We start from the raw sequence: 9,957 nt of genomic DNA, 5'->3' as shown, positions 1-9,957 counted from the left end.
TTGCGCTGGTGCGAATGGCTCAGACACAGCAGGGCTGCTGGAGTTTTGTGGCTAAAGACTAATACAGTGACATCAGTGACCCCATCTCAAACTGGATATCCACTGGGTTGAAAATATACTCGTTGCTATATGTTATCTGATTATTTTTATAGGAATTAGTGACTGAGCAGGAGATCTGTGCCGGCTGTGGATACATGATTCCGGGTATTCAATCAAATCCTGACTCGGGGAATAGAGAGCAGAGGTAAGAGGGGGAAATCTGATTTACAGGAAAGGGTTACAGTGACACACACCACTCACTCTGTTCAAAAACGCTGGGTCATGAGAGAAAGTGAGAGAGGGAGAGAGAAGGGGGATTAATTTGGATTAATGAGATGGAGAGAGGCCACAAATATCCTGGATGTTAGTGAGATGAGAAGCAAATCAATGACAGAGGCCATCATTCATTCTCTCTCTCTCTCTCTCTCTCTCTCTATATATATATATATATTGGACAATGAAACTCAAACACCTGGTTTTAGACCACAATAATTTATTAGTATGGTGTAGGGCCTCCTTTTGCGGCCAATACAGCGTCAATTCGTTTTGGGAATTACATATACAGGTCCTGCACAGTGGTCAGAGGGATTTTAAGCCATTCTTCTTGCAGGATAGTGGCCAGGTCACTACGTGATGCTGGTGGAAGAAAACGTTTCCTGACTCGCTTCTCCAAAACATCCCAAAGTGGCTTAATAATATTTAGATCTGGTGACTGTGCAGGCCATGGGAGATGTTCAACTTCACTTTCATGTTCATCAAACCAATCGTTCACCAGTCTTACTGTGTGTATTGGTGCATTGTCCTCCTGATACATGGCACCGCCTTCAGGATACAATGTTTGAACCATTGGATGCACATGGTCCTCCAGAAAGGTTCGGTAGTCCTTGGCAGTGACGCACCCATCTAGCACAAGTATTGGACCAAGGGAATGCCATGATATGGCAGCACAAACCATCACTGATCCACCCCCATGCTTCACTATGGGCATGCAACAGTTTGGGTGGTACGCTTCTTTGGGGCTTCTCCACACCGTAACTCTCCCGGATGTGAGGAAAACAGTAAAGGTGGACTCATCAGAGAAAGATACATGTTTCACATTATCCACAGCCCAAGATTTGCGCTCCTTGCACCATTGAAACTGACGTTTGGCAATGGCACGAGTGACCAAAGGTTTGGCTATAGCAGCTCGGCCGTGTATATTGACCCTGTGGAGCTCCCGACGGACAGTTCTGGAAGAAACAGGAGAGTTGAGGTGCCCATTTAATTCTGCCGTGATTTGGGCAGCCGTGGTTTTATGTTTTTTGGATACAATCCGGGTTAGCACCCGAACATCCCTTTCAGACAGCTTCCTCTTGCGTCCACAGTTAATCCTGTTGGATTGTCTTGTGGCTGTCTTGGTCACAGATGCACCAGCAAGACGTGCACCAACAATTTGTCCTCTTTTGAACTCTGGTATGTCACCCATAATGTTGTGTGCATTACCCTCTGCTAATTGAACCTTCACACCCTGCTCGTACTGGTGCAATGTGCAATTAATGAAGATTGACCACCAGGCTAGTCCAATTTAGCCATGAAACCTCCCACACTAATATGACAGGTGTTTCAGTTTCATTGTCTGACCCCTATATATATATATATATAGGCCCCATACACCACCCCACACACATGTTAACAAAGTTACATAGTAGATAATTTAAAGATATTTTATTCCAAGTAATTTTGATCTATTTGTGTATTAAGAGATTGACAGTATCAAAAAAGCACAAAGTTTTATTCAGACAGCAACAACATTCATTCATTCATTCAATCATTCATTCACTCATTTTGTTAAAATACCAAGCTGAAATGGGTAAAAAAGCGAGGATTTAAAGTAAACGGCAAGGAATAGCAAAGCGGAACAGCTGAAAATGTTGCATAACCTTTTAATCAAGTCCGTTTTAGAGGACATGTCTTGGCTCTGGCTGGAGCACAAGAGTTTTTTGCAGATGTGTTGGACAGATGTGTACACAAACACTGGGTGTGAGTGAGGGAGGCAGACAAGGAGTGGTAGAGAGAGAGAGAGACGGTTGCCAGTCCACTTTGGGTAATTGGTGGTGTAAGCCTGTGACCAGCTGTCGACCTGTTTCACTGGCACAGTGCACAAGTTATTTAACTTATTGAGGTGTATCTGTTCGTACGTCCAAATTCATCCCCTCTCACATGTCAAATACACCTTAAATACATTCTGTTTTGATGAATATTATCAGTGATTAACTGATAAACAGACTTTTCTGCTTATCTCATTCCTGATTATAAATTGTAGTCTAAATTAAAAGATAATTCTGCTGCTATAGCTTTATTTTTATCCCTGGTCAGTTAGATTTGATAGGCTGTCTCAGGGTAATATTGTGATATTCAAAAACCCCTCCAGTTAAAATCAACTTCCACTGGAAAATCCATGGTTTGTTACATCACAAACCTAGCAAACCAATCTCATGAACTTGCGGGATGTACCTCTCATTTTGATGAACCGAGATGAGTTATTTGGTCTTAATCTGTTGGCGATTTTAAGGGTTTCTGGACACTTTTATGTCCTGACACAGTTTGCAAAGTGTCACAAAAATATTGAATGTACAAATGTAATGAGTAAATTGTCATAGATGAAATGTATTTTAGGCTGAATATGTACATTTCCATATCAACTTATTCAGCCAATATACTTATAGAAATATAACTATATACAAAAGAATTATAAACATCACGTCATGTCACATTTAGTACATCATTTCAGCACAATTTTATTTATTCCATTCTGCATCTTTATAGATTCCATCCATATTATTGAAGATAAAAAATGAAAGTTGGCAGAAGTTGCATTTTATTGCTACTGTAAAAAAATAATAAAATAAAATAAAACCATAGAAGATTAATGAAAATTGACTCTAAATATGTTTATAACCCTTCTCACATAATCACTGAGTTCTGGTATGTACTAGTACAGTTTACACAACAAGGTTGGCAGGATTTTATCGTGCTGTTTCACCATTTCTAAAAATAAAAACACTGTGCACTATTGAAGGAATTACGCTGGTTATTGCACAATTGAAAGCATCAAAAACTTATGCATTGCACTGACACCTTTGAGTTAATTTGGGTAATTTGAATGAATGAATATGCAATGAGGGAATCAGCCCACTGTGAGAGTGATCAATACGTGTAATGTACATTTAAAAAATCAATAAGGGAATTTATTTTGACAACTAAAGTCATATGGAATTCAGAGTCCCGTGAAAGACCATCATATAATCTTCATGTTCTTTTTCTCGATTCAGGGTCACGGTCCATCAAATAAATCACTCTTTAATTTATTCTGTTATTCTGTTCAGCTTTTGGCACAGGATTAATGCACATTAACATAGACCTTTCCTTAAAACACATGCCATAACCTTCCAGTGTCCCAGCTCTCCCTCATTTTAGCTTTTCCACAGAGCGGCTACATGCACAGATGCGAGGCAATTTGGGATTTTAGATCACACTGTAATCACATAATTCTCTGTTCCCTAATTCAGCCTCAGATTTTGTACCATTTACATCTAAGTCTTTTATCCCACTTGACTTTTGTTAAGGTGACTCAGCGCAAATGCTGGTGGCAACACACCAAAGCACAAAACCACATGCCTCATGCACAAGTTAACCCATAAAATATAACCCAAGCAAAAAGCAACACCGATACAAGCACCCCATTCTTAAGTGCTTTTTATTTTTACTTTGATTTTTTATGTTTGTGATGTGTCGCTAAGGTGTATTATAGCAGTAAAACAATCATGGACATTTCTAGGTGTGAACAACAGGACACATGAACAAAAATATAATGAACATTTCATTTGTGTTTGTCCTTCCTCTGATTAAGCACAACAGGGGTCAGCTCTGCACTCACTCTGAAACAAATACACCACCTTCAACAGGAGAGAAAGCCTTGTGCATTCTACAGTGACAGGAAACCTGGCACACACAGAGAGAGTGATTTATTTCACTCTGTGCAGCATGAACATGAACATGCACACGCCAGTAGTAAAACAGCTAATCTAGCTAGTTGATTACCATTCCTCCGCTGGGATGGCCACTAGGGGGAAACATGTTGAACATCACCACTTCAAGTGTTACACTTCAAAACTAGAAACTAAGCACTGTCATTTCCATTAGACTGCAATATTTATTCACTATAACATCCTGCACCAACAAAAACCAAAGCTACTTCTATATTCATCTTTTGTGGTTTTCTGTAGAAAAGTGTGTTCATATCCAGTCTGGATTATTCTGATTTCCTCTCTTTCCCCAAGCTTTCCCCGTCTCTTAATCCTTAAATGTGGCTTCGTCTCGCAGGAGATTTGACTCCTCACCATCTGTTCCTTCCAAGCCTCCCATTACACAGATTAAACAAACTATGTGATTTTCCTTTCCTTTCCTCTACGTGGAAATGCCAGATTAGCAGAGATGTGTTTCATTTAATTCATAACATTATGTCACATGCTGATTGACTGAAAACTAATCAAGGCTCAGAGCTGAGGTCATTTAATACCTGTCTGGCCTAAAGACTGAGGCTAGTAACCCTGTCCCTGTCATTTATGGTCGGCACAGTGTCTCTTGAAGCTCAGTTAGTCATAAACACTTAAGAAAAGACATTGGCTATTTGGAAACAGCAGGATTTTATTGCTCAGTCAAATTTTCCAAAAATATTTTCCTATAATTTATAACACAGAACATTTTGGCTTCATATATACACAGATAATATGCCACAAAGTATCAAGTGAAAAAAAAAACATATTTGAAGCCTATTGCATAGTTTGGTAAAATCGCTGAGCATACACTGAACAGTCATAACATTAAAGCCACCCCCTTGTTTCTGTAAAAAGTCACCACCACATTCACCACATAATACCTGCTCTGTGGCGGTTCTGTTGGGGACCTGGCCACTGAATAATATGGTGAAGGGGGCTAAAAGAAAGAAAGCAGAGCTGCAGATGTACTCCTCTCTGTAATTGTAGAACTACAAAGTGCTTCTGTGTGGTGACTGGAGCTGAGAGAATGGATAGAAACAAAGATGGGGCTTTAATCTTTTGGCTAATTGGTGTATAGGCTATGTGTTATTTATTTTTTTATGTCTCATTGTGAAAGTGTGTGTGTGTGTGGTGTCCTCACGAACATGCCCATGCTACTCTCAGCAGCTTGACATCATCTTCACAAATTCTGCAAAGATAGAAATGGAAAGACCACACTGATTTTCACACAGTACCATCAACAATATCACCATGTGACAATTGACAAGGCTGCTTTTTGTCAAGGCTGTCATTCCACCTCAGCAAAGGTTTCAGAACATTGTGATATGTTGTATGATGGCCCCCTCCTGCATTTCTAGAGATTTAAAGGGGCAATGCAGGAACACACCCTGGAGGGGCCACCAGTTCTTTACAGGGCGACACACACTCACACATACACTCACACCTACGGACACTTTTAATAATACATTTTATTTTTGGCGCCTTTCAAGACTCTCAAGGTCTTTTAAGTCGCCAATCCACCTACCAACGTGTGTTTTTGGAGTGTGGGAGGAAACCGGAGCACCCGGAGGAAACCCACACAGACACAGGGAGAACACACCACACTCCTCACAGACAGTCACCCGGAGGAAACCCACAACGACACGGGGAGAACACACCACACTCCTCACAGACAGTCACCCGGAGCAGTACTCGAACCCACAACCTCCAGGACCCTGGAGCTATGACAGAGACACCATCTATGTGCCACCATGCCGCCCTTATATAATACATGTTTTTAAAAATATAGGACGAGGTTGTACTTTTTACTCAATTGTAAATATGCTGGGTTTCAGAATAACTATGTTGGAGCAGCAAAAGACTTAAAGAGCCAAATGGATCTGTGGCCCTGAGTACCGTTAGCTGTGCTGAGAAAACCAGGCTCATCTCGGTTAGTAACTTCCTGTCCCGAGCTGTGGACGTGTGGAAAAGCCACTGGAACATTGTAATTATATATAATATAACTGACCGTCCATGCTCAGAACTGTTTGGCCTTGCAGTGGAAAAGAGGCCAAAGAGCATTTATTATTTCAGCGTCTCTTTTGACATGTGGCAGAAAGTAAGGCTAGGTGTTTTTTAAAATGCTGCCCTCTAGCAGTGATATGGATATAATCACTTTCCAATATCCAGGGGCAGTGCCACTGCTCCATAGCCCACATCTGGAGGTTTCTAACCCTAAGCTCATGTGCAGCTCCTTCAGAACACACCTTATTCCAGTTAATGCAATGGAGACTATACACACTGAGTGTGCATTTGAACATCTGTGTTCGCAGTCGGTGAACCTTAAAGTATCTACTGTCATACCTGCTCTGGGGCGGTCTTATAGATCACTGTGGGCTAACGAAGTATTCAAAGCTACAGATGGACTACAGTCTGTAGTTTTAGAAGGTTTAATGTGTTGTTAACTTACTTTACTGTAATCACTGGTGGCTGTAAGCTATTCATTTGTCACAGCTGATACAAAAACTTGGGAATTAATCTTTTGTACCTTCAAAATCTACAGTGCCGTCTCCGTTGTTGTCAGCCTCTCTGACCACTGCGTCGATTTCCCTGCGGGTCATGTTTTCCCCCATTAACTTCGCCATAGCTAGCCGTAGCTCTTCTGTGGTGATCTCTCCATCTCCGTCCATGTCGAACTGGAGAAGAGCAGTAAAGAAGGTTGTTTTATAAGAACTATGTACAAAGATTGAGGACATAAGAGCACCACCAGAGGTGTTTAAAGTTCCCTAAATTCGCCGTTTGATAAACGCGTCATTACTTGAGCACAACAATGACTGCCGTTAACGTTAACATTTCCATCAGCTTGATCAGCTTGAATTTCAGTTCTAAACTTTTGCCGAGCTCTTTCAGCTCCTGAGGGAGTGTGCTGAGTGAAATCCGTGAAACTTCTGAGAAAGGAACTGAAGTATGGAGCACTCTGTTTTTCCTGGACCAGGGTCAGGGACTAAAATAAACAGCTAAAGCTCCAAAGGGAGTGGTGTGACCTGATCACTGATCAGCGCTGATGGCTTTGCCAAGGTACAACTCATTTGCTGACAACATTCCAAAATGACTCTAAGGTCTCACCTCTCTGAAAGCATCTCTCAGCTCTTTCATGCCGATCATTCCGGCTGTTTCCGCCAGGAGCTTTGGAGCCATCAGCTCCACAAAGTCCTCAAAGTCTACACGGCCTCCCACTAGAAGACACAGAACGGATGTCATTATATAATGCTCATAGGAAAGTCAGAGGCCAGGTATGGGGTAGTGAAATTGGAGAGTAGGCCACAGTTTTCAAAGATACGGGACATTTTGGACAGAGGTTTCTTTATTAGCTTCACAAAAAAAGTGCTTTTGAGCGGATGATGAAGGATCTCTGTCCAAATCTACAAGACAGTTATATACTACGTACAATAGACAGGTGGATAGATGTGTAAAATGTATTATTTTTCATTCAGTCTCATTTACAATTTTTCCATCATTCTGGGGACAAATCCCCACATTTCCATTTGTATTTTACATGGGATACATGACCTCTCCATGCACTTCCTTTAAAGTATACCAGGTTTTTTCCTTCTCCAGTAAAGGCTTCATTTCTGAGACATGAGGTTTTGTTAAGACAGTGATGACTGCCATATTTGTAGGTGAGCGTACAGTTCATGTTGATGTTCTGGCCCAGTTCAATCAGCTCCATCTCTGTGGGCATGTAGCCCATCGTCCTCATCAGGTTCCCCAGGTCCTTGCAGCTGATCAGTCCGTCCTTGTCCTTATCAAACTCATCAAAGGCCTCGCGCAGCTCTGCAGAGGGAGAAAGAACAAGGGTTTTGTCACGGACTCAAAGCACTGGATAGCGCCCACTTGTGGAGCATTTTGTTAAATGTGAGTGAGGGAAGGAATGAGTGTGTATGTGTGTGTGTGTATATATGTGTGTGTGTGTGTGTGTGTGTGTGAAAGAGGAAACCCCCAAATATCCTTAGAGCATCGTGATAAATGTCTAATGTAAACATCAAACAAGTTGAAAAAGTGAATTTGGAGGTTGTTACAATGAACAAGAACCAAACCAATGACATTTCAGCACCAGAAAGGCAGTGCAATGGGTGGCACACTATGGCTTATGTTCCTCTAGTCTTAGCCTTTACATTCCTTATTCTTTACAAGTAGAACAACACAAGCCTTTTAAGAAACTCTCACTGTGCCCAGTGCTGCATTTTGGTGCTGCAACATGACATTTCAGGTATTTACCTTCAATCTCATCTTCTGCCAGCTTTCTGTCCTGAAAACAGAGGCATAAAGAGATGTTTGATTTTGTATTGTTTTACTGTTTTCCATTTACATTCATTCATACATTGTCTGTAACCCTTTTCCAGTTCAGGGTCGCGGTGGGTCTAGAGCCCACCCGGAATCACTGGACGCAAGGCGGGATCACACCCTGGAGGCGGCGCCAGTATTTCACAGGGCCACCAGAGATTATGAAATTTAAAAAGCAATTTATCTGAGCAGTAAGTGTTTATTTGCTAAAAACAAACAAACAAATAATGGCCAACATTAGAATTAAACCAATCACATTATTCCAGTGTGATACTCTGTGTGTGAATGTATTGGTTTAACTTTCTCCAAATCTCTCCTCGTGGAGTCTCTATTATTTGAGATTATAATCCAGTACCTAGTTTTAGCGGTTAATAAAAAATAATGATTTTAAATAATGTGTGCTCTGGATTCAACAAATTCATGCAAATCAAGGAGAATCTTATATTTCATATTTGTTTTATATTATTATTTGTTTGTATTTACTGTGATTATATATAACTTATATATTATACAAGCCACACGCTCACTGAAAAGGCATTATTTTAAATATATATCATTGTCTTAGGTGCCTAAGACTTCTGCACAGTGCCTTATACATAGCCCTAGATAATGGATATGGAATTACATTTAATATTTTCTACAGTAATATTAATAGTTTTGAGTAGATATTCTGAATATTTCTTAAATGGATTTCTTAAAATTTATTTCTTAATTTTAATGGAAATAAAATACTGAAATAATTTTAATATTCTATTAATCTTTTTCATTCTGATATTTCTGATACAACATGTATACATATTTCTAGGTGCAGACATATATTCTGAGGTTACTCACTATCTTCCCGCCCCGAACGAAGATGCAGGCAGTCATTTCCGTGAGGAAGATGAGCCTGAGCTGAAGGAGAGTGCAGCAGCCCTGTGCCTGTCTCTGTCCCCGTCACCGCAAGAACCGAAGAACCCAAAGGACGGGTACAGCCTAAAATAGTGCCGTGAATCCCTCTGTATCCAGTTTGATTATGAAATCCTCTGAATATTTCCAGGAACATACACGTTCTGTAACCCACACACACACAAACATAAATATATACACATTGTTCCAGGTTTTTATTTAATGTTGATCTTGCTAGATTCCCTTCATCAGGGAACTTTTCTCTATTGTTTATTATGAGTTATTGATCAATTTGCTGTGTAGCTGCTGTAGAAGCTCTTAATAAAGAATAAAAGAAGGATATAAAACATTTTGGATTGTTATGTGACAGAGTAAAATATTGGAAATCAGCATCAGCCTGCGGTTCCTGTATCAGTGCATCCCTAATCATTTAAAGGAGAAGTCTGTTATTCTTCAGAATTCCCCCCAATAACCCACTGTGTGAGATACAATGTGAAAAACGGTGATGAAGAGAGTTATAGTGTGAAATGTTTGATGGCACAGAGACCTTTGGAATGTGACGGTAACCAGATTTCAGACGTCTGGTCCCAATGACTGTGATTGTTAACAACTCTGCCCCTGTACACTTCTGTAGAATGGAACATTTCACACCAAACCCAACCCACCATCT

The 9,957-nt window shown here is 40.5% G+C and overlaps 1 protein-coding gene and 1 long non-coding RNA gene across 2 annotated transcripts; one reads left to right on the top strand and one right to left on the bottom strand.

The window, feature by feature from the left end:
- The first annotated feature begins 48 nt into the window (after positions 1–48).
- Positions 49–9,490, top strand: LOC136692275 (uncharacterized). Its single transcript, XR_010801932.1, has 3 exons — positions 49–244; positions 8,459–8,590; positions 9,205–9,490. It is a non-coding gene; the product is annotated as an uncharacterized lncRNA (long non-coding RNA).
- cabp5a (calcium binding protein 5a) lies at positions 4,788–8,430 on the bottom strand. Its single transcript, XM_066662766.1, has 7 exons — positions 8,425–8,430; positions 8,334–8,364; positions 7,746–7,889; positions 7,182–7,291; positions 6,604–6,751; positions 5,222–5,265; positions 4,788–5,095 (listed from the first exon to the last, which is right to left on the bottom strand). Exons 1-6 carry the CDS (start codon positions 8,428–8,430, stop codon positions 5,237–5,239), a joined length of 468 nt encoding a protein of 155 aa, XP_066518863.1. The 3' UTR covers positions 4,788–5,095; positions 5,222–5,236.
- Positions 9,491–9,957: the final 467 nt, after the last annotated feature.

Source organism: Hoplias malabaricus, chromosome 3, assembly GCF_029633855.1.
Source record: "Hoplias malabaricus isolate fHopMal1 chromosome 3, fHopMal1.hap1, whole genome shotgun sequence".
Lineage (NCBI taxonomy): Eukaryota > Metazoa > Chordata > Actinopteri > Characiformes > Erythrinidae > Hoplias > Hoplias malabaricus.
The sequence above is the reverse complement of the archived record's forward strand: the minus strand, read 5'-3'. Positions and strand labels throughout refer to the sequence as shown.